General features: G+C 45.5%; 1 protein-coding gene across 2 annotated transcripts in view; it reads right to left on the reverse strand.

Annotated features, from left to right (window-relative positions):
* The window catches only part of LOC142776664 (uncharacterized), a 122,592-nt gene that overhangs the window by 58,007 nt on the left and 38,751 nt on the right, over positions 1-25,834 (reverse strand). The window contains exon 2 of one of the 2 annotated variants that reach the window (XM_075880697.1): positions 18,894-18,992. The exons of the other annotated variant lie outside the window; for it this stretch is intronic. Within the exon in view, the coding sequence (XP_075736812.1) occupies positions 18,894-18,992 (99 nt within the window). The remainder of the gene's footprint in view (positions 1-18,893; positions 18,993-25,834) is intronic. 2 annotated transcript variants of the gene reach the window in all.

A 25,834-nucleotide genomic window follows, 5' to 3' on the forward strand; every position in this document is an offset into this window, starting at 1 on the left:
AGTTCAGCCCCGCCGTAAAAAGGATCGCTCACGCCGACCGAGTGGGGATTTGCAGCCAAAGCCTCAAGCTAATAACGTGCTGTTTTCTAGGTGAGTGTGTAGCTACTTGCTTGCCCTTGCTGAACTTCTAACTGGCTGCATATCCCCCAATTGCACACTGTCTATGTATGACTAAGTATGGGTATTGATTTGTGCACTTACCGCGCCCGCATCGGCTGTTTCACCCAGCCGAGAAAAAATACGGGATCATGTAATCTTTTGTGGCTCCGTCCGTGTTCATTAGGTCGCCGTCACTTGCTGGGTGGACGCCTAGTGCTTGTGTTTTTTTCGCTTGCTCATTTGCTCATTTGTGCGGGCGACGTTGAGCGTAATCCAGGTCCTGACAAGGTTGACCAAGTGGTGGCACTGGTAAAGGAATTCACTGCTTCAAATGAACGTTTTCAAAAGGAAGTGACGAACAAGCTAAAAGACATTCACACTACTGTAACAGACCTCAAAAGGCGGCTCTCCAAAATAGAGGAGCGTCTTGAGAGCGTTGACAACTTAAGTGAAAGAGTCAAGGCTGTCGGCTCTGTTGTGCAAGAGTCTCAGGAACAGTTGAAAACCATTGAGCAAAAACAGACCCATCAAGCCAACCTTGTTGTAGATGACCTGAACAATCGAATGAGGCGCAATAATCTCGTGTTCAAGGGTGTTCCTGAGCAAGCCGCTGAAAAATGGAGCGATACAGAAAAACTCATTCATGAATTCGTCACGGAAAACTTGGGAATTCAACCAGGTGAAATTGAGCGAGCCCATCGGGTCGGGCAACGCAAACCCGATCGCACTCGACCTGTTGTTGTCAAATTCCTAAACTTCAAGGACAAAAGCAATATTCTGAAAAATGCGTTCAAGCTGAAAGACCTGGCAACCCCGCGAGTGTGGATCGAGGAGGATTTTTCACCTCGTGTGCAGCTAATTAGAAAAACGCTTCGTGATTTCGCGCGTGCGAAGCGACAGAAAAATGAGAAGTATAAGTTGCAGTTTGACAAGCTTATAATGGGCAACGTAATTTTCACCGTCGATTCCTCGAGCAATAAAGTGGTCCCCATCCCGAGACAAGACGCTCCCGCGATTTATGAATGACGCCCCATTGAAACCGAAGTTAAAAAGCTATCTATTATTATAGCTAATTTTAGAAGTATTTTTCGAAAACAAGATCACCTTTGTGCGTTTGTCGAATCCTGCTCGGCAGACATCATAGTGGGAACTGAAACATGGCTGACAAGTGACGTGTGTAACCATGAATTGTCTTTTACTAAAAACTTTATCCTGTTTCGAAAGGACAGAACGGAAACACGAGGAGGTGGTGTTATGATTGCAGTAAAAAAAGAACTTCAAGCGCGTCTGCTTGATACGGGTTCCTGTATTGAAATTTTGTGGGTATTGGTCCAGCTTTCATGTGTAACTTGTGCCGTTGGGGTTTGTTACCGTCCGCCTGACTCAAAAGAAACCTTCGTTAATTGCCTAAACGAATCATTGAGCCTCGTATATGACAGATTTCCTGGCTCTCCTGTGATTCTCGCGGGCGACTTTAACTATCCTGGAATAAACTGGCGGACGGGCACAGCCGATAGCGGCGCAAGGATAGCTGAATGTAAGGACTTTCTTGACGTGATTTCGTCTTACGGTTTAAGCCAAATAGTTTCTATGCCAACACGGGGGGATGCTATCTTGGATCTTGTGCTTACCACCGAACCGTCAAACATGTCTGTTAATGTGTTAGACTGCATCAGTGACCATAATGTCATCCATTGTGAATTCGAGTTAACGCGTAAAGAAAGCGTGAATGAAAAGAAAACAATTTATGATTACGCACGTGCAGATGTTGAAATGATCTATAGCGAACTCTCGTCCTTTTGCGTAGAATTTTTCAACGGCATGCAGCATCGCGACAGCAATGAGAACTGGATGATCGTCTGTCACAAGCTAATCGAACTCAAAGAAAAATACATTCCAAAAATACACATATCTGTGTCTACAGGGAGCGCTTGGTTTACCTCCCACGTGAAGCGATGCATTAACAAGAAGAAGCGCTTTTATTCAAGAGCTAAAACCTTGCAATCTGACGATGCCTGGAAGGCTTATCGCGAACAGTCGCAGTTATGCAAAACCGAAATTGAGGCAGCAAAAGACAAATTTTTCAACCATGACATCTCCAACATGTTAACTGTCAACACAAAAAAATTCTGGAAAGTAATAAACCCCAAGCCGTCGTCTTCATGTTTCATATCGATAATGCAAGGCAACAAGTTCCTCCCGCCCTCTGAAGTCGCTACTGCGTTCAATTCCTTCTTTTGTTCTGTTTTTTCTCGTGAGCTTCCTATTACCGACAATATTCACCTCGGCTCCGTTACCTCCATCATGGAGGACATCGTGATCACTGAAAAGGGAATCGAAGCTGCTATTGATCGTCTTTCTAGCAGCTCTGCTCCTGGTCCAGATGGTATTTGTCCTAAACTGCTAAAGTTAACTAAACCTGTTATTTCTCCCATTTTTGCATGCCTTTTCCAGCAATCGATTCAGTCAGGATGCGTTCCTGACGGATGGAAAGTTTCTAAAATAGTGCCAATTTTTAAATCCGGAGACCCGTCATCTGTCACCAACTACAGACCAATCTCGCTGACCAGTATACCATGTAAATTATTAGAGCATATCATATCATCGGCAATCATGAAGTACCTAACAAAGCACAACCATCTTTTCAGCAACCAGCACGGCTTTCAACAGGGTCGCTCCTGCGAGACGCAGTTATTCGAGCTGGTCTCTGACATTTACGAAGCTGTTAATGACTCATCGCAAATAGATGCCATATTTATCGACTTCGCCAAGGCGTTCGATAAGGTTGCTCATAACCGTTTATTACAAAAACTTCGCTATTTTAATATACATAGTCAGGTTGTGAATTGGATAAGGAATTTCTTAACCGACAGGTACCAATTTGTAACTGCCAATAAATTTTCTTCCTCACGATCACTGGTCAAGTCAGGGGTGCCTCAGGGCTCTGTATTGGGGCCTATTTTATTCCTGTTGTATGTAAATGACATCAGCAATAGCATTTCATCTTCAGTTCGATTATTCGCAGATGACTGCGTAATTTATAGACGAATAACTACCACCTCTGATAGTGACGCTTTGCAATCTGACCTTGCGAAAATTGCAGATTGGTGTGAACAGTGGCAAATGGAGATAAATACTTCGAAAACTAAGGCTGTAGCCTTCACTAGAGTGTCTAATCCTAAGCTTACTCATTATTTGATAAATGACTCAGTCATCGCGCGTGCGCATACAATAAAATACTTGGGAGTTCATTTATCTTCTAACATTTCATGGAGTGACCACATCGAAGCAATCTGTAGCAGTGCATGCAAAACTCTTGGTTTTATCAGGCGTAACCTTTATTTGGCAAACAAGTCTACTAAATTATTGGCCTATGCGACGTTGGTTCGCGCAAAACTAGAATATGCATCTTTTATTTGGAACCCGCACCAGTCTTATCTCATCAACAAACTCGAAGCAATTCAAAATAAAGCAACCCGCTTCATTACCAAAGATTATTCACGAACATCAAGCATAACTAACCTAAAAAAATCTCTGAATCTAAGCACCCTAGAGAATAGAAGAATCATAGCACTTCTATCTCATTTCCACAAACTTTATCACTCATCATCATCGTTCTGCGTATGCCACATCACGGCCGCCCATCGTATCTTTCCGCGCCTGGATCACCCCTTTAAAGTACAACCCGTTTTTGCTCGAACAAACTTCTTAAGTAAATCCCCCCTCTTTCTCGCAATATATCACTGGAACAAGCTACCTGCCGACGTCGTTTCTTCCCAAAATCATGAAGATTTCATGAATAAACTTAAAAGTTATTTTAATGAAAGTTAATATTGTTCCTGTGCATATCTGTTTTGTTGTAATTGTTGTCGTTGTTCTTGTACGCGGTATTTCAATGAACGTGAATTATCCTTTCTTTGCATCCTTTTGTTGTTTTGAACACTGCGAAAATTTTCCTTAGAGTTTTGTTGTCCTTTTTTTTTTTTTTTTTTTAGTACTTTCTTTATTTTTCCACGTAGCATCTCTGTACTGTTAAGTAATAATATCTCTACATATGTATGTGCATATTTATATCAATCGTTTGTATTTGTTATTCAAATTATACACTGTAATTGTAACAGCTTTATTGTGCTACAACTCCCCTATGTAATGCCTACCCAGGCCTTTAGGGTACTTGAATAAAAAAAAATAAAAAAAAAAAAACATGATATCAAAACCATGTTTTGATTGGCATAACGGCTCTTTGAAAAACAAACAAACAAAAAGAAATATGTGATAATTGATACCAGGTTTTCTCTTACATTATATTTTTAATTAGCTTAGTCGAAAGAATATGATTTTCAAACTACTTTTAACGCTCTTTCTAAGCAAACATTGTATTGCAAAAGCTTCTTTTATGTTTTGAAGTTTTGTTGCAACGGGAAACGCGCCAAGGTGCATCGAAATCAATTTTTTTTACTCGGACCGAGTTTGCGATTATTTTTTTTCCCCTTTTCAAGACACCATCAAGAAATCCTGATTAAGCTCACAGTTACGTGTACTAAAACTAGAAGGAAAAAAAATTGACACATTACTTATAGCTCGAGATATAAATCTGGCCGTCAAATTCGAAATTATGGCGGTGTGAAAAAACAGGACGCCCGCACCGCCACCTTAAAAGTTTTGGGTGCGCTGGTAGTGTTTTTCGCAAAATAAAATTGTCGGCGTCGCAAACATTAAATGTGCCCACATAACATAAACAAAACCTAGACAAAACAAAAATATCGACAGGGCATGCATATTCGACCTCTCGTGGAATCACCCCTCCATTTAGGCGTCTCGAAGCCTTTCAGCATCGTATGCAGGCGACTGAGGTGGCTCTGGACTCCTTGAGCTAGCCCGGTCGCTCAATAAAACTTCTATCGAAGTACCGCTGCTCATGCCGTGTGGTCTAGCAAGCCTCGTACTATCTATGCCGTGAAGCCGCTTGATCGATGTTTCTTCTAATCAACAGTGTTTTAGGGGTTATGGAAGAAAATTTGACGTATGCATGTGGGAGGTAGTATACTCTCACATGCATCTCTGTAGTATACAAACTATTTGCTACTTGCTCTCTGTAGTATACAAGCTATTTACAAAGGTAATTGCTAACAGAGTAAAGAAAACATTAGAGTTCAATCAACCAAAGGAACAAGCAGGATTTCGAACAGGCTACTCAACAATTGACCACATTCATACTATCAATCAGGTAATAGAAAAATGCTCAGAGTATAACCAACCACTATACATAGCCTTCATAGATTACGAGAAGGCGTTTGATTCAGTAGAAATATCAGCCGTCATGCAGACACTGCGGAATCAGGGCGTAGATGAAGTATATATAAACATTCTGGAAGAAATATACAGGGGATCAACTGCTACCATAGTGCTTCATAAAGAAATCAACAGAATACCAATCAGGAAGGGTGTAAGGCAGGGGGACACAATCTCCCCAATGCTATTTACCGCGTGCTTACAGGAGGTTTTCAGAAGCCTAGAATGGGAACAGTTAGGGATAAGAGTTAATGAAGAATACCTTAGTAACCTGCGCTTCGCCGATGACATTGCATTGCTGAGTAACTCAGGGGACAAATTGCAACTGATGATTACGGAGTTAGACAAGGAGAGCAGAAAGGTGGGTCTTAAAATTAATCTACAGAAAACGAAGGTATTGTACAACAACCTCGGAAAGGAGCAGCGCTTCGAGATAGGTAATAGTGCACTTGAAGTTGTAAAAGACTATGTCTACTTAGGGCAGGTAATAACCGCAGAGCCTAACCACGAGATTGAAGTAACTAGAAGAATAAGAATAGGGTGGAGCACATTCGGCAAGCACTCTCAAATTATGACAGGTAGATTGCCACTATCCCTCAAGAGGAAGGTATATAACAGCTGTATCTTGCCGGTACTTTGCTACGGAGCAGAAACCTGGAGACTTACAAAGAGGGTTCAGCTTAAATTGAGGACGACGCAGCGAGCGATGGAAAGAAAAATGGTAGGTGTAACCTTAAGAGACAAAAAGAGAGCAGAGTGGATTAGGGGACAAACGGGTGTTAAGGATATTATAGTTGAAATAAAGAAGAGGAAATGGACATGGGCCGGGCATGTAGCGCGTAGACAGGATAACCGCTGGTCATTAAGGGTAACTAACTGGATTCCCAGAGAAGGGAAGCGGGTTAGGAGGAGACAGAAGGTTAGGTGGGCAGATGAGATTAAGAAGTTTTGCGGGTATAAGTTGGCAGCAGCAAGCACAGGACCGGGCTAACTGGCGAAACATGGGAGAGGCCTTTGTGCTGCAGTGGACGTAGTCAGGCTGATGATGATGATGATGAAGAAAAGTTGCAAGTTTTTTTCTGCCTGTTTAACCCGCACAATTGCCGCAGATATTGTGATTGCGCATGTCAAAGTCTCCAGGGGCAGCTTTCCTTGCTCAGGAGCGGAATTACTGGAAACGCAGGTGCAGTACAAAATGGAAAGCAGCAAAACTAATTTTCAGTACGAAGTTTACGAAGAGTGCTGTGCAGTAGTGCAGAAGCTTCCCAAAGTAACTACAAGCGAATGTAAGCACGAAACCCGTTTCAAAGCACCAATCAGGTAGCCTGGCTCGCTTATCAGCAAATACTTACGCTAAATGGGAGCTTAATGTACGCACTTTATATAGTGCACGTTTATTCACTTTCCAGAAGAGCTGGTGAAGGTGCACGAAGTTTTCTTTGACCCCCGGGACACATGGCGATGCCATGGGGCACGAAAGGTACCGAGACAGCCGCTCATCTTCAGCCGTCGAGTATGTTGAGAATACATTGGCGAAGAAGTCATCTTCCGTTGACACCAAGACACACCGTATCTTGATGTCCGCAAGCCGAGCAGATCTCGGCAGCTCACGTTTGACGGTAACAATGCCCGCGTTACGCTTCGCTTCATTCACTATGAACGATAACTTCGGTAGCTATTAAAAATCATGAAAAGTTCCGTAATTCGCTCCCCATGGCGATTACTACCGTGCGATAAATGACCCCATGTGGTATCACTTTGTGAACGCGTTGGCGGGTCGGCAGCAGTCCGCCACCGTGACTAAATAACGTTGGGGCGAGCTCTCATAACGGCGCTTTTACAAGACAAAGGATTTTCGTTTAGGACAGCAAGCGTAGTTACAATGAAAAGTTGCGAGAGTGTGAAACTTTACTCAAGGAAAAATGGAAATGGGGATTTTAGATTTCGTATGGTTGGGGCCTTATGTCCAGGGCTTCACTGGCGTTAGCCACCAGGAGAACTTGATACAGGAGCGCGAGCTGCACTCTCGAGTCCGAGCTGGCGAGTTGTGCCTCCCACTACCCGATACTATAGTTTGCCGAGAAAACTGGCTAAGCTTACGATGACCCCAACCAGATGTGGTAGAGAGTCGGCTTACCGCGGCACTACAGACACACGGCCGGGTAAAACGTTAGATGTGTCGCGTGTAACCTCAGTAGATGCAGAAATAACTCGGTCTAAATTTTGAGAAGGGCGGCTGTCTCTTCCCCATTAAAGGTCAACTCCGGCAACTTCTCGAGGTCAATGAATCGAACTAAATGAAATTTATAGTGTACTTTAACTAGCACGTTTGCGCTATTCGTGCCCAATTTCAAGCTTGAAAGTTTCGCAGATTTTTTAAAATTAATTTTATAGCTTGTCTGGGAACGCTGACCTCACTTACCAAAATTAATGGCAACATTGTGCGTGTGACGTTGAGTTTTGCCTGGCGGAAGTAATGTACCACTGCGGCGTCTGCTTGTCTGCTATGGATTGTGTGGCTTTGGTTGGCGCTTCCTTGGCTGAGCGTGCGATTTCCTTTTCCGTGTTGGTGCGGGTGTGATAGGTGGCAAGTGGTGTTGCGTTGTAAGCCACACATGATTCGCCATAGCAGCGTAAGCATTTTAGCCGATCGCGGCAGATGATGATGATGATGATGTGATGGCGGAAGGCATGAAAGGTAGTGCCATCTGGCGAGCAATATGCACAATCAAGCAGGTTCGGGCAAATTATTACGTCACACGTAGAAGAGCACTCGGTTGGGTTTCTGTTTTAGAGTTTTTTGGTAATTAAAATGATTTTTGAATTGGTTGAGCATTGCAGCTATCGTGCACATGACTAGAGTGTCTCATGAACATAAAAGCACCATTACCTTGACATGTTTAAAAAATCGCCGGAGTTGGCCTTTAAGAGATCTATGCGGTGTTGTAAGGAAATATGTCTACTTAGGACAGGTAGTAACCACGCCGCGTTACTTAGTTGCTGAAACCAAGGAGCCAGACGATGAGAGTAAAATAACTAGAAGAATGAGAATAGGGTGGATCACAATCGGCAAGCATTCTCAAATCATGAACGGTGACCTGCCACTAACCCTCAAGAGGAAGGTATATAACAACTGCATCTTGCCAGTACTTACCTAAGAAGAAAAAACCTGGAGGCTTACGAAAAGGGTTTAGCTTAAATTGAGGACGACGCAGCGAGCGATGGAAAGGAAAATGATAGGTGTAGCTTTAGGAGACAGGAAGAGGGCAGAGTTGCTCAGGGAACAAACTAAGGTTAAGGATATCAGAGTTTAAATTAAGAAGAAATGGCCATGGGCCGGGCCTGTAGCACGTATAGGCAGAATAGCCGCTGGTCATTAAGGGTTTATTGGTGGATATGTGGGCTTTAACGTCCCAAAACCACCATATGATTATGCGAGACGACGCAGTGGAGGGCTGGCTCCAGAAATTTCGACCCCCTGGGGTTCTTTAACGTGCACCCAAATCTGAGAACACTGGCCTACAACATGGGCATAAAGGGTAACTGAGTGGAATACCAGAGAAGGCAAACGCACCGAGGGGAGACAGAAAGTTAGATTAGATTAAAACATTCGCGGGTATAACGTGGCAACGGAAAGCAAAGACCGGGTTGATTGGCAGATCATGGGAGAGGCCTTTGCCCTGCAGTGGGCGTAGTCAGGCTGATGACGATGATGAGGTGTTCCACACTTTGGCCGGTTGAAGTGCTGGTGAGCGAGAATCTACCTAGGTAAAACTGGTATGGTGAACGAAAAAAAAAGGGGGGGATTCTATGCTGGGTTACAAAACGCGCGAGCTACAGCGTCCGCCCTTTCGTTGCCTTCGAGCCCCTGCGTGGAGGCACCAGATTAACGAGTACACCTCCCTGTACCGTTGTGTAACAGCAACGAGTGCGCACGGCCGGTCTACTGGCGCACGCTGCGCCTCCAGACCAGCCGTGCGAGTGCGTTACTTAGTTGCTGAAAAAAGTCAGTTTTGCCGCAAAGGTGAAGCAATGAACGCGTTAGCAAAGAATTGGAAGGTCACGCACAGAATGCCAAGCAGATCAAAACGTGCCCCGCGTTTCTAAGTACGCTCGAAATGTACCAACAGGTGCAGATGAACAAGAATAAGCGTCTGAGTTGTTACTTCGCTGTGTCTGAAAAGTGCCCTCTATTCGCAAACGGAGACTGTGCAACGATTTCAATGACCTTTGTGCGCCCGGTGACTACAACAGAACTGTTCCGGCGAAAGCTAAAGGCTAGCCAACACATACGATCCTTCCCACTGCAAGATATTGGCTCGTGATCGAGCATTGACCCCCTTATTCTCTACGTGGGGCAAAGCACGCGTGGAAGACGAATGCGCGCCGCCGCGTCGTCACTGTGTGACGACGCACTCTCAATGCAACATCTTGCTGGTAATGCTGCAAACACAATAGCCCCCCCCCCCCAGTACATCTAATATGTCCCGCGGACCGAACAACCGCCCACGTTACCGGAACCCGGTAGAATGGCGAACTTCCGATAACAGGCCGATCTGCTTCAATTGTGGACGAGTCGGCCATATTTCACGTCATTGCCGCACTTCTTGGCGTTGGCAGCCATGGTCGCATTATGCCAACTCCCGACGCTCACCTGCTGGCTCTCGGATGCCGATCTACACGGCTCAAGCTAATGCTTCACCATCCAGGTCCACCCAACCAAGCCGCTCCCCGTCGCCCTCTGGACGCATGTCCCGCTCAACTAACAAACGTCGCTCCCCATCACCCTCCTACTACCAGTCCTCGGAAAACGGACGGGCGCAGCTCCTAGAGGTGAGCCTGCTTCGACGACCCGACCCGAAATTCCTCTACACACGATACCCGGACACAACAACTTGATTAAAGTAAATGTTGACGGTACTTCTGTGGCGGCACTCATTGACACCGGCGCTCACATATCAGTCATGAACTCCAGCCTTTGTGCTCGACTCAAGAAGGTGCTCACTCCTGCTCCGATCACTCTTGTCCGAGTAGCTGATGGTGCAACACCAGCGGTCACCGTGATGTGTGCCACCCATGTCACAGTTGCTGGACATCATACCACTGTTCTGTTCTACGTACTGGACCACTGCCCACAAGACATCATTTTGGGACTCGATTTTTTGTCGGAGCATTCCGCCCTAATTGACTGTTCTGCTGGTGTTGTTCAGCTCGTCCTACCACACGCCGTTGACCCTCCTGATCCTGCGCCACCAAAGCTATGCTCCGCCGACTTTGTTCGCCTATCTTGTCGAGCTGTGACGTATATCGACGTCTCTTCTTATCCACCTGTGGCTGACGGCGATTATGTCATTTCACCTAACCCTACAGTACTCTGTTCGCTCAATGTTGCGTTCCCCCCCACCATCATCACAATGAAGTACAACGTGGTATGTCTCCCTATTGTGAACTTCAGACTTTGCTCTGAAGTGCTGCCACGAGGAATATCCCTTGCAACCCTTGCCCCGGCTGGCGACTACCACATATCGGCTTTAACAGAGGATACACCATCATCTGCAAGTATTCAGTCACGCAGTACACTAGACTGCATAAATGGAATGATTGCCTCTGATCTCCCGGCCGGGCATGTGTCTCCGCTTCGTGGCCTTCTTGCGTCGTATCAAGACGTCTTTGATCTCTGCGACTGACCCCTAGGTCAAACGACCGTCGTAAAGCATCGGATCAACACAGGTGATGCAAATCCAGTACACCGGTGACCCTATCGGGTTTCCTCCACCGAGTGCCACGTGATCCAGCAAGAAGTCGACAAGATGCTTGCCCGAGACATCATTGAACCTTCTTCAAGTCCTTGGGCTTCTCCCGTTGTGCTTGTGAGAAAGAAGGATATCAGCTGGCGCTTCTGTGTCGACCACAAAAATCTTAACAAGGTTAAAAAAAAGACGTGTATCCTCTGCCGTGTATAGATGACGCTCTTGACTGCCTTAGTGGAGCAAACTATTTCTCTTCCATCGACTCCGTTCCGGGTACTGGCAGATATCAGTTGATGATCTGGACCGTGAAAAGACGGCATTTATAACTCCCGATGGGCTCTATCAGTTCAAAGTAGTGCCGTTCGGGTTATGCAATGCCCCGGCTACATTCGAACGAACGATGGACGCTCTTCTTCACGGTTTCAAGTGGTCAATCTGCTTATGCTACCTTGATGACGTCATTGTTTTTTCGCCATTTTTCGAAACTCACCTCGAGTGTCTCTCAACAATTCTTTCGGTTTTCCGCAAAGCAGGGCTCCAACTAAACTCGTCGAAATGTCACTTCGGCCGCCGGCAGTTCACTGTCCTTGGACACCTTGTCGATTATTTTGGTGTTCGTCCCGATCCTGGGAAAATCCGCGCCGTCAAAGATTTCCCTGTGCCGACCTCTGCGAACGATGTTCGAAGCTTTGTGGGCCTTTGTTCTTACTTTCGTAGATTTGTGCGGAATGTCTCTGACGTCGCACGCCCGCTCACAGAACTACTAAAAAAATGTGACTTTTGTGTGGGGACCTGAACAAACCAGAGCATTCGTTGAAATGACGAGTAGACTTACGCCGCCACCGATTTTCGGCCACTTTGATATATGCGCTCCAACGGAACTGCGTACCGACGCCAGCGACCACGGAATGGGGGCCGTTTTGGCACAACGACAGCGTGGCTGCGAGTGCGTTATTGCATACGCTAGCCGTCTTTTATCGCCAGCGGAGCGAAAAAACTCCATCACAGAACGCGAATGCTTCGCACTCGTCTGGGCAGTGGCTAAAATTCAGCCGTATTTGTATGGACGCCCGTTCACAATTGTCACTGATCACCACGCCTTATGCTGGTTGTCGTCCTTAAAAGATCCTAGTGGACGTCTCGGCCAGTGGGCTCTACGGCTACAGGAATATTCCTACATGGTTGTCTACAAATCAGGTCGCCACCATGAGGATGATGATTGCTTGTCGCGTCATCCAGTAGACCCAGCAGACCTTTCTGAGAGTGATGAGTCTACTTGCGTTTTGGCAGTTTCCGCGTTTAGCAACATCGGAGATCAGCAACGCCGTGATCCTCACCTCATAGACATAATCCTTCGGCTTAGTAGTCCCACAACTCCTCCGTCTCTCCATATGTTCCTGCTCCAAGATGGCGTCTTATATCGCTACAGCATGCATCCTGACGGACCTGAGCTGCTGTTGGTCATACCACAACATATGCGTCAGACTGTCCTTGCACAGTTGCATGATACTCCGACAGCTGGTCCCCTGGGAGTTTCAAGAACTTATGACCGCGTTCGACGTCGCTTCTTTTGGCCCCGTATTTACCGATCCGTCTGCCGTTACGTCGCCTCATGCAAATCTTGTCAACACCGCAAAAAACCAGCAACCCTTCCAGCGGGACGCCTTCAGCCCATTCAGATCCCATCCGAACCATTTTATAGGGTAGGTGTTGACTTACTAGGGCCGTTCCCTTTATAGGCCAGCGGAAACAAGTGGATAGCAGTCGCCACGGATTACACCATTCGGTATGCCATCACACGGGCCCTTCCTACCAGTTGTGCGACCGACGTCGCTGGCTTTCTTCTAGAAGACGTCATATTACACCACGGCGCTCCTCGGCAACTGCTTACCGATCGGGGTCGCTACTTTTTATCACAAGTTATCCAAGACATATTACACTTTTGCGCTACAAAGCACAAGTTCACAACGGCGTATCATCCTCAAACCAACGGGCTCACGGAGCGGCTAAATAGAAGCATCACGGACATGCTCGCCGTGTACGTTTCTTCCGACCATCGTGACTGGGACTCTGCCCTTTCATTTGCAACATTTGCCTATAATACGTCTCGGAATGACACTGCAGGTTTCTCGCCATTTTTCCTCCTGTACGGAAGAGAACCTACGTTGCCTTTTGACACGCTCTTTCCTGCCGTTGGCCACACGTCAGAATATGCCCGCGACGTGATCTCTAGAGCTCTAGAGGCACGTGAGATTGCTCGCCGGCGTCTGAGTGATTCGCAGAAACGGCAACGACAGGTCTACAACGCGTGCCCTCGTGATGTCCACTTCAGTCAAGGTTACACAGTCCTTCTCTGGACGCCGTCGCGGCGAGTTGGCCTGTGCGAAAAGCTCACTTCGCCGTACTCGGGTCCTACCGTGTGGTGCGCCAAGTCACCGACGTGACATATGAAATTGAACCTTTTAACGCCACCAGCGCGCGTTCGTGTTCTGACGTCGTTCACGTGACTCGGCTGAAGCGATATTACTCGGACCAACCAAGCACCGAGACGGTGCCTTCGCCGCCGGGGGTGATGCTACGTGGTGCCACAAATGAACATTTTAGAAAAGAGGACGATGTTTAGGGCGAGCTCGTGCAGACCGGGCTCCATATTGTATGCCTGCCTGTTTACCAAAAGTAAAGGTATTTTTCAGACACCTTCTCCCCGTAACAATATATATATATATATATATATATATATATATATATATATATATATATATATATATATATATATATATTAATAAGTACTTGCGCTTTCACATAACAACTGTTTATTGTGCCGACGTTTCGACGGGAACCCCGTCTTTTTCAAGGCATAATAATATTTACACATGTTCCGTGTCTTCTTATAGCCTGTCGAGACAGGAGGAAAGGGGTCAAGAGAAAAGTAAAAACAGAAAAAAAGAGAAAAGAGAGAGAAAAAAAAGAAGAAACGGCGAAACGGGAGGACAAACAATAAACAAAATGTAGAAAATATAGAAATTTGTAGATAAAATAAGATTCCCGTTGTCCCCGCTCTGTGATTGTTCGAAAGTTGTTTTCTAGTAGTGTAACCTTAATGTCATCAAAGCTGTGGTCTTTTAATGTGCAGTGTTTTGAAAGTGGAAGGCCTGGCAGAGATCGTACATGTACCCGATGGTTGTTGAATCTAATTCTAAACAGAGTGTCTGTCTGGCCCATGTATTGCTGGTTACATACCCCACATTCCAAGAGGTATATGACGTTGTCTCTGTCACAGTCTAGTGCACCTCTTATCCTGTGCTTAAAATCCGAGTGGGTGCTTTTCGCCACTGTCGTTGTCTGCATGTGTTTGCATACCTTGCATCTGCTCTTTCCGCAAGGGTGACATCAAATTTGAGATTTCACACCTATCTTTGAACTTATTAAATGATCCTTTATATTTTTCGGCCGTCTGTATACAACACAAGGAGAAGTGAAAATTTTGGATAGTCGCACGCTCTGTTCCAATATGTTAAAGTGTTTTTTTAGGACCTTGTTTATGTTCGGTGGTTTGGTCGTGAAACTTAATAGCAAGTTTTTGTTGCAGTGTTGGTCGGCGTTTTTCTGGTGGTTGAGAAAAATATGGCGGTCCAGATTTTCAGCTTTTTTGATGGCGTCATTGATGATAGCTGGCGGATATTCTTGATTAAGGAGTACTTCGCGCATATGTGTGCTGTTTTTGTGGAAGTCCTCGGTGTGGGAGCAGATTCATCGGAATCTGTGTGCTTTGGAATAGGGAATGCTGGTCTTGCAATGTCGCGGGTGGCAGCTTTCGAAGTGCAGGTATTGTTGCCTGTCCGTAGGTTTTCTGTATACGCTATTTACCAACGCACCATCGTCAACTCGTATGAGTACATCAAGAAAGTTCATTTCAGTGTTAGAGTAGGAAAGTGTAAAATAAATGCTGGGGTGTACCTGGTTGAATGCCTGTATGAATTTGAGGAGCTCGTTTTCCGGAGGTGTCCAAATTATGAATATATCATCTAGGTACCGTTTATAGAATAATGATTAGATATCACAAGATGAAAGAAAATTGGACTCTATGTGGTGCATGAATATGTTAGCGTAGTTTGGGGCCATTCTTGTACCCATTCCCGTGCCGCTGATTTGAAGGTAGTACTGGTTGTTAAATTCAAAGCTGTTCAATTCGAGTACAAGCCTTGTGAAGATTTCAATTACTTTTTTGGTTAGATAAGCGACATGGTTGTGTGTGCCATACGATTCAACAAGCGCCCTTACACCATCGTCATGTGGGATATTTGTGTAGAGTGAGCTAACATCGAATGTTACGAGAAATGCGCCGTCTGGAATTTTCATGTCTGCTATTTCCCGAAGGAAATGGTTTGTGTCACGCAAGAAGGACTCATGTGTGGGTGGTATGTCTTTGATTGAAGAATCAATATAACTGGAAATGGGTTCCGTTAACGTTCCTTTGCCTGATATAATAGGTCTGCCAGGGTTATTCTCTTTATGAATCTTCGGCAGCATGTAAAAACGACCAGGCGCCGAATGTACCGTAATAAGTGCCTTTTTAAGCTTTGAATCAATGGCGCCTTCACGTGTGAGATCCTCTAGGGTGGTTACAATGATCTTTTTGTGCTCCGTGGTAGGGTCAAAGTCGAGGTGTTTGTAGAATTGTTTGTTATTTAGTGTTCGCTTGCCATCCTTAATGTAGTCCGATTTATTCAGAACAACAATCGCGCCTCCTTTGTCTGCTGGTTTAATGATGAGATCTTCGCAGTTGCTCAACATGAGTAGTGCCTCTTTCTCTCTTTTTGATACGTTATTCACGCTTTCTTTGTGCACCCTGTACGCATGTATAACATCTTTTTGAACCACGTCTATATAGAGATCCAGATGTCGATCTCTGTTGGCGTCTGGGGTCCATTACCGTCCGATTACCCCATGAAAAAGTGCGTTATATTTTTCGGGTTTATCAAAGAAATATTCCTTCAATTGTATATTTCTTGCGAAGTCGTCTAGGTCTTTTAGGAGCGTGAATTCAACGTACCTTCCGTTGCCAGGGCAGAATGTAAGTCCACGTGATAGTATACTCAATTCTTCTTTGCTAAGTTCTTTATCGGAAAGGTTAATAACGTTTGGCTCCTTGGGGTGTGGTCGCAAATTGTTTGGAACGTGAGATGGTTTGGTATGTTTTCTGTAAGCAGCAGTGGGTATAGCTGGTGACACATTGTCCCGCGCAGATTTCTTCGTATTAAGTTTTTGAATTTTCTCCGTTTTTTTGAGCTCAAATACGTCGAGTTCTTTAGCTTCCCACTCCGAAAGAGAAAATTTATTTCTTATATACCGCTCCTCGTCTGTCAGTGCGTTTAGAGTCTTTCTACAGTGTTGGATGGTGACCTTAGTTAGCTCCTGTGTGGCGGAATCGAGAATTTTGTTCCACCGTTTCATTACCCTTGGGCAAAGTTATGCATCGATGGTGTTAGCGACAAGCGCAGCCCCTTCGGAGCCGTACCCCATCAGTACATATTGTTCGAGGCTTTGCACGTGAAGTTATATATATATATATATATATATATATATATATATATATATATATATATATATATATATATATATATATATAGTCACCACAAGAAGCGAACGAGCCAACGAAAAGCGATGATTCATTGCCAACGTTACGGCCGGGGACCGGCCTTCGTCAGGGCATACGGCCCTGACGAAGGCCGGTCTCCGGCCGTAACGTTGGCAATAAAGCATCGTTTTTCGTTTGCTCGTTCGCTTCTTCTGGTGACTTATAACTCGACCGGAATCCAGGAAGACGTTCAAGAAAAAAAAATACATACATACACACATATATATATATATATATATATATATATATATATATATATATATATATATATATATATATATATATATATATATATATATATATATATATATATATATATATAGGAGTGTTTCACAATGGTGGAGTACTGCTCTGTGCCTTCTATATGATCACCCACCCACGAAAAAGCGTTAGCTTTCAGAACTCTCCTAAAGACCCGAAGCTGAGGAACAAGTGGAACAAGTGTAGTGAAACTCAGAGAACGAAAGCGCCACACGCCTTCATCGACCGTGTGCAGCAAGCACTTCGCTGACAGTGACTTTTGCTATTACCGCCCTACGCTCCACATTTAGGTAAGCTTTAAGCTGGGGCTCCGCACCTCGCCAATACTTCAGCTATTCATTGCACGCAGGCTACAAGCGTAGGCGACTTACACCAGATGACGTACCGTTGCAGAACCTACTGCGAAGGCCCCTATATATACAGGGAGCCAACGACGCAGCCCCCGGGTAAGCACACCTTGTGAGCGCAGCTGAGCGGTGCAGGAGATCTCAGACCACAGCTTTATTTTGTTGGTGTGCGTATGTACGTATATATATCTACGTAGCATACTGGTCAAGACAAGTTGACGCCTAGCGCACTTCTTACCATAAATTCATCAGCGAAACCAGCTGTCGCTGTTTAGCGCACATTCACACTGCTTACCATAAATTCATCACTCCCACCGTGGTGGTATATAGTGGCTAAGGTACTGTACTGACGACCCGCACGTCGCGGGATCAAATCCCGGCGGCAGCGGCGGCTGCATTTTAAATGGAGGCAAAAAAGCTATAGGCCTGTGTGTTCAGATTTGGGTGCCCGTTTATTGAAGAACCCCAGGTTGTCGACATTTCTGGAGCCTTCCACTACGGCGTCTCTCATAATCACATGGTGGTTTAGAGGCGGTAAACCCCACATATCAATCAATCAATACCATAAATTGATAAGCGAAACTTGTTGTCGCTGTTTAGTGCACATTCACTGAAGGATATCACATAATCTTTGTGGCCCTGTGCGCGTTATACGCGTTATATACAATGAGCGGTAGATATTTGTTATATTCTGTTACCCGAGTGACGGCGCTGTGTGGTATTAGCATGAACTTGTTCATGATGTAGCTCTCATTGAAGAAACATTGCTGAGACAAACCGCAGTCATTCGCATTGGCCAGGGGGTGCATTAGGGCGGAACTTGCCAACTTCCCGAGTCACACCAGCATCTACGCCGCCCAAGACTTTTCTTAGTGCGGTACGACATGGTATTGCACCCTGCTGACGCCCATAACTGCAATCCAAGCACGATTACCTCAAAGTTCGTAATTTTATGCTGCTTTTCATTTTTAGTTGATGCCATGAACGATTGATTGACTGCCGAAGCAGCCATTTCAACAGCTGCTCTGCAGTAATTATCTCATGTGTTGTTTGCGAATGCCAGAGTGGCAGAAATAAGCAATTCCCACACATATCCCCATGTTCACTGTCTTATCATTACACTGCAGAAAAAAAATATCCTAAGGAAGCGGGAAGGCGTGCCCTTCTCTTTAGGATTGTTGTGAGAGCTAATGTCCTTTTCACGGGCGGACGGAGCACACCGAGGCACAGAGCAGTACTTCACATTGCGCATCACTCGACCTTCACGGGGACGTTGTGTCGCAAGTCCACGTGTTTGCAGGGCCACGACGGAGATGCGATCTCCATTGACAGCCTCGACTACGGGGCCTGCGTCGTCGCGCCGTCGATCAGATACCGCGACGTTTTGCAGGCTGTATAAACATGCTCGTAGATGCTGGAGAAAGGCACGCGCATTGAAATTTCGAAACGCCCAAACTAATTAGCATTGCATGGCGGTAACTGCAGATGACGAGCGAGAATACTCACACATCGTTTCATTTTCTGACCAGCAACTCGGGCAGCGGTAGTATCAGCGCGTCTATCAGCCATCTGGGAGGTTTGCTGGCCCTGTCGATATGGCTGCAACTGAAACAAATTCACAATTGTACTCGCGAACATTCGTTGTGGCCGTTAGTTGACCCTCGCTAGGCTCCTTGTTCGACAATGTTCCCTCCCGAAGCATACGATCCACGCACAGGAGCAGTGGCTACAGCAGCGCGGGTGAGAGCGGACTCCACAAACTGAAGTCACACGCGAGAGGGCGCCGCTCCAAGATGTCGAGGCAAATAGGCGTGCGCAGCGTTCCCCTTCACAAGACAGGTTCGTGCTGTGCCTCGCTTAACTAACTTGCTGTGAGCGGAAGAAAAGGGAAGTAGAGGTTTCTGTGCACGTGGTTCATAACACTAACAGATGTGCTGTGAGCTAAAAACCAGTCCTAAACCCAAAAAGCGTAACTTATCATTCTCGGGCATTTCTTGTGTCAACACAAGAGGCTTTAAACAATCTTCGAGCACACCTGAGTTGCAAATCGTTCGTTTGCAACTCAAACGATAGGCGTGTTCGAAGATTGTTTAAAGCCTCTTGTGTTGACACATGAAATGCCCGAAAATGATAAGCTACGCTTTTTGGATTTAAGACTGTTTGCAACTCACACGATAGGTGTGTTCGAAGATTTTTTAGAGCCTCTTGTGTTGACACATGAAATGCCCGAGAATTACAAGTTACGCTTTTCGGATTTAAGATTGTTTGCAACTCACACGATAGGTGTGTTCGAAGATTGTTTAGAGCCTCTTGTGTTGACACATGAAATGCCCGAGAATGACAAGTTAAACTTTTCGGATTTAAGACTGTTTGCAACTCACAAGATAGGTGTGTCCGAAGATTGTTTAGAGCCTTTTTTGTTGACACATGAAATGCCCGAGAATGACAAGCTACGTTTTTTGGATTTAAGAATGTTTGCAACTCACACGATAGGTGTGTTCGAAGATTGTTTAGAGCCTCTTGTGTTGACACATGAAATGCCCGAGAATGACAAGCTACGCTTTTTGGATTTAAGACTGTTTGCAACTCATACGATAGGTGTGTTCGAAGATTGTTTAGAGCCTCTTGTGTTGACACATGAAATGCCCGAGAATGACAAGTTACGCTTTTCGGATTTAAGACTGTTTGCAACTCACGCGATAGGTGTGTTCGAAGATTGTTTAAAGTATCTTGTGTTGACACATGAAATGCCCGAGACTGACAAGTTACACTTTTTGGATTTAAGACTGGTTTTCAGCTCACAGAACATCTGTTGATGTTATGAACCACGTGCGCAGAAACCTCTACTTCCTTTTTCTTTTGCTCACAGCAAGTTAGTCAAGTGAGGCATAGCACGAACCGGTCTTGAGATTGCCTTAAATAGGTCGTGCGCCCACAATATCTCTGCGAGCTTCAAAGATTAAGTTTCCCGGCTTAAGGCTTCGGGTTTCCCAGAGGCGTTTATCGCTTCCGTTGCTGAGACTATCCTGCGGACTAATAAGGCAGAGCAGAGGCAGCGACAGAATCCGAGCAACACGGATACAGAACGTGAAAGGATAGCCGTGATTCCATACAAACACCAGATTTCACACAGGCTCAAGAAAATCGGAAAACGTGTCAGAGTTCGTGTCCTGTTCTAGGCACCATTCAAGTTAATCAGCCTCACCAAATCTACAAACCCCCTGAAAACGCAGTCATCAACGGAATGCAGAGTTCAACATGGAAACAGGTATGCGGCCTGCTTCCGGGAAGTTGTCTATAGGACCCCCCTTTCATGCGGTGCTTGTTATGTCGGAATGACCGGAAGGTGTCTGAACAACTGGCTGAGAGAACACGTTAACAATGTTACAAACTGGAAACATGGTTTTCTTGCTCAGCACTGCACAGAGTGATATTGTGTACCCCTTTTCAAGGACACAGCGACGCTGTACAAGCACAGAGATGAGCGCACCCGAGTCATTGTCGAGGCCGCGCAGATAGCACGCGAACAGGTGCCTTGTATTAGCAAGCCCTTCGTGGCTCTATCTGTGAAGGAACTCAGGTTCCTCGAAGGTTTCGGTGAGCACAAGTAGTTATCTTTACTTTTCTGTTTCGTTTTCTTATAGATTTTCCGTTGCCGTTTTTCTGTGCTGTTCTTTTTGTCTTTGTTTTTTCACCTACTCGTGTTCTACTCTTTGTGCCATATGGTTTTTATCACATGGTTACTGTCTCCTCTATATATTTTTCTGCTCTGCGCAATAAACTCAGTAGGAAGTTAGCGCTCGTGTCTTCCGTGTCCTTCGTGTCTCTGTGTCGTCGTTTTGTTATCGCGCTATAACTATCGTCATGCAATAACAACTAGCCCAAGCTCCCAAAGTTCCTCTTCAGTTGGGGGGGGGGGGAGGGGTCGTCATGGCGCTACCCATTTAGGCGATCAGAAGGGGGGGGGGGCGCACCTGCGCACTTAGTGCACTCGCTATCGCTATTTTGTCCACCCTTTGCTCTCATCTCAGCCACGCGTTGTTAACACGGCATGACAGAAGTGCAGACGTATGGCAGACATTGTTTGCACTTTTGTGCATTCAAAATAAATGGAAACAAAAGCACGTCTAATATACGTACTTGTATATTTAAACTAAAGCAACTCACGTGCTTAATTGGTGCGTAAACAGAGGCGATATTGGCCAAGGTCACACATTGGCTGTCTGTAGCTCAAGTTCCCCGATCGCATTCGGTGCCCCGCACAACAAACACTTCGAGGCATCGATGTAGAAGTTGGAGACTTTTCAGAAGACTGTGAGAGCTCACTTCCTGCACGCGGGTGACAGCTGCTTTCGCTAGAAAAATCGCGCTGTGCGAACCGATCTCAGAAACAACCATAAAGGTGGCGTTACAGGAGCCAAATCAAAAGGGAACAAACGCACAACTATTAACCGAATGCGCCTACACATCTCAGATGACGGCAGCAGGCGACTTGTACTGCGTGGCCGTGCGCACAGTCCGCTGCTTTCAATTCATTTGGCTCCATTATGCGATAGTGCTAGCGCTTTGTTTTGCTAACTGTGAAGCTCGCAGTACGCCCGGCCCGGCAGACGATAACCCTTGTACAGCGAGGGGTGGGGGGCAGAATTGTGTGCTGAGAGCTAGTGTGAGCTGGGCAATGTAGTTGCAAGTAGTTTTCTCGGGGATGAGCGGCGCTGCCCTGACACGGACGCTTACATTGTTCAGCCGTCGGTTAAGCTGTCCGCCCGTCGAGGTATCAGTAATTTTAGCACAACTCATAGCGACCGAAAGGAGAAACATGTGTTCGAGGAAAAAGAAGTGACCTTGTGGGGAGACGGGGCGTCCCGAAAGTTTTCCGACAGCTTCGAATTCGGCAGTTGACGGGCAACCAGCAAGACGCGTGGTCGTCGGTGTCGCGAGTCTCGCGTAGGCGGCGAGCATGGAGAGACGCGCGCGCAACGTATCGAGACGGCTGAAATTCCGGGCACCCTCGTCGTCTACTAAGCCGGCGAGATCTTCAGAGGCACCCGTCAACTCCCCTACGTGCACCAAGAGCTGGCCTGGTCCGTATGGAACTTTTTATTGTTATTTTTTAACTGTTCTGTTATTAGAACCAGCTTTTCAATAATTGTAGTTGTGTTCACTGTGTCGCAGCTAGAAATTCCGAAGTGCGACATTGATCCTTTTCTATTTTCTTTTCTTTGTATCCCTCTTTTCTTTTCATCATGTTGTTATTTTATAACGTTCCGCATATTTGTGCTTGTTTGTACCTGTCGTAGTGTTCTTTTGGAGCATATTTTGCTTTGTTGTTCTTTTTCATCGGGTATCAGTGTTATTCCTCGCTGTTAATATATGTAATCTCCCGCCTATTGCCCTTGTTTAACCTAAATGTTTGTGTGTAATCAAATCTCCGTGTCTGCTCTATGAGTGCGTTGGTCAGGCCCACACATCACCACACGTGCAACCCCGCACGGGTCGACCGACCTGCAAATAAATTTGAGATGTGCTACTTCGAAGCCTTTCAGGCGTCGCAGGCCGAAGCGTAAAGTGGAAGCCTGCGAGTCTTCCGCACGTCGATGTTGGATTGACGGGGCCTCACCCAAAGTGCGTGACAATATGCAATATGTTTTTATTGGTTGTGAAAGCTGACGTGCTAAGGGATACGTGGGGAAGGTTTAAAAGATATCAAAAATGTTTGCTCTTTTTTCATCGTCGTCAGAAATTTCCCTTCAATGTTGTTTTCTTGAAATTAGCACGATTGTATCTTTTTATTCAATAGCGTTATTAGTATAACATTTGTCAGTATTATAAACAAGCCGGCTGAGAAAGTAGTGCGGAATTTTCACCACTCTGTCGTAAACCCTTCTTTGAAATAGAGGCCTGCAGAATAGGAAAAAAAAAGTTTTTTGGTTTGATTTTGAAAATTTGAAATAGAAATATCTGCACTACTCAAAGAAGCGCGAAATACCCAAAAATAAACACAAATACGCATCTATTGAGCTAAATAAATTTGATGTATGTAGCTATAATAGATTTGGTGGATGTCATTGGCAAAGTTGAAAAAAAAAAAAACAGCAGGGCAGGTAAGCATCCCCCTCCACCTCTTCGTTATTATTGATCTGCTGTGCTTCGAAAAATTTCTTTCCATGAAAATCAATTGCGGATTTCTCGTTTCCACTCATAAGCAACATTGCACGAAATTTTGACTGAAATTTAGAAGTTCGACCAGCCATATGCTCTGTTCGATCTTACGTGGAATCACCCATGAGAAGTTTACTTGCTCCATTTCAAGAAATGAAACTGACACTAAAGCAAAGATTCTGGGTGTAACGCTTTACGAAAATACAAGCAAATGAATCTACAGCAGTCACGCAGCAGTAATAATATTTGCAGGAGCTTTGCTTGCCACAACTGCGATATGTTCATGAGGCGTGCCATATACACGAAGACTGAACTGGGAAACTGTGATGCAGCATGTGCTTAGTGCGTAGCGGGCGTCTCTCATTCTCCGTCACGGCAAAGGAAGGTGCCGAAAATGTCAACCATCTGGAGTTATTTCACGTGAATTTCCACCTGATTATACGCATCTATATCTAAGTACTCTAAGATTTTTCGCCCACTTCAAAATGCAGTAAAGCCGTGGTAACTATCAAAGCGGTGTCCATCAGATCAGCATACGCCCTCCGTAACCACCGTCAGCAATTCTGAAAAAAAAAAAAACATTCTCCTTGAGATTCGAACTCGCCCCGCACTGAGTGCGTGCGAGGTCGCTCAAGATTAGTCACTCAAGGAACTCGGCCATGGAACCGGCGGCCGCACTGTCGTAAAGTGGGTGTTATTAAGATGCGTCAATAAAAGACGCAAGTCGAAGACGCGACTGAGTTGTAGAAAACTCCATTTTGGAACATATTTTTCGTCACGCAGAAACATGATTGCGGGCTCAAATGAAAGCTTCTTCTTTGTACTACTTGCATGGATATCCGAGAAATATTCAGGTTTCTGTCTAAAATTTTCAGGTGGCATGTTTTTGTCCCAAAAAACAAGGTCTGAATTGAGTGGCTGAAGAAGATATAGGTGAAGAAGACACGTCAGAACTTATCTCTAGCCTCGAATTGTCAAATGATCCAATGATATTGCAAGCGTTCAACAAAAGACAACGTTGGCGCAAAGAATGGCGGTGTTTGATCTGAAGTGAGTTGAGGAAAAACACAACACCGCATTCTGTGTAAATTCAATGCGGGTCCCCACCACGGTGGTGTAGTGGCTAAGGTACTCGGCTGCTGACCCGCAGGTCGCGGGATCGAATCCCGGCTGCGGCGGTTGCATTTTTGGCTCAGATATTCGGCTGCTGACCCGCAGGTCGCGGGATTGAATCCCGGCTGCAGCGGCTGCATTTTTGGCGGAGGCGAAAATGTTGTAGGACCGTGTGCTCAGATATGGGTGCACGTCAAGGAACACTAGGTGGTCGAAATTTCAGGAGCCCTTCACTGCAGCGTCTCTCATAATTATATGGTGGTTTTGGGACGTTAAACCCAACGTATCAATCATCAATCAGATATAATGCGCGGAGTTCAAGACGTGGGCTGCTGAAGACTGCATAAGAGCCCACGGAGTGAATTTCAAGTCTTTCTACTGCCAAAACATAACGAATTATTTTTTTAATGCGGAGAATTTCTTAGTCTTGCTTCAGCGTGAGCGGTGGCGCCGTCCACACCTCCGCTGCGCATGCTCGCGCCAGGTGCCGGCCCAGAAACATAGAGTTTCCTAATATACACTAGAGGGAACTCTGGCGCTAGTGTCTATGGGAGTTGCAACGCGTGGCGCTTCAGTGAGCATGGGAATGATGGGTAGTACACTTATTTTTCTAATCTTCGTGCTTCTGGCCTGCTTTTGGCTCCGTGGGTGTTCGTGTGGCTTGGAGCTGTTTTCTCACGAAACAAAAATCAGAAAATGTTAGTAGTTGCGCTTCATTAGCTTATCCTTTTAGACTTACCTTTCCAAATCGGGTCACGGAGTTCAAAAGGGTCGAATCTTTCTTTCAAAACAAAACCAGAACACAGCAATCAGCAATAAACGAAGCCGCAGCTACGATTCACCACCCGCAAGTACGAAGACTACACTCTTAAAAAAAAGTTAGTAAAAAGGTAGCAACTGAAAGCAAATAGGTAGTAACAGCAGCGCTTACTACCTTTCTTCGGCCGTTACTAACCTTTCGCTACCTGTTTACTTCTTACGTTAGTTAACAGTGATTACCTGCAACCGTTACTAGCTTTTTGCTTCCTGTTTACTACCTGCCTGAGTAAACAGTTAGTAACTGGAATGAAAGCGGTAGTAACTGCTGTCAATACTACCTTTCTTGCCCCGTTACTACCTTTTTGCTACCCGGATTTTGACTATATATTCAAAATTGCGTGTGAATGCGATTC

The sequence above is a fragment of the Rhipicephalus microplus genome, chromosome X (assembly GCF_043290135.1).
Source record: "Rhipicephalus microplus isolate Deutch F79 chromosome X, USDA_Rmic, whole genome shotgun sequence".
NCBI classification, from domain to species: domain Eukaryota; kingdom Metazoa; phylum Arthropoda; class Arachnida; order Ixodida; family Ixodidae; genus Rhipicephalus; species Rhipicephalus microplus.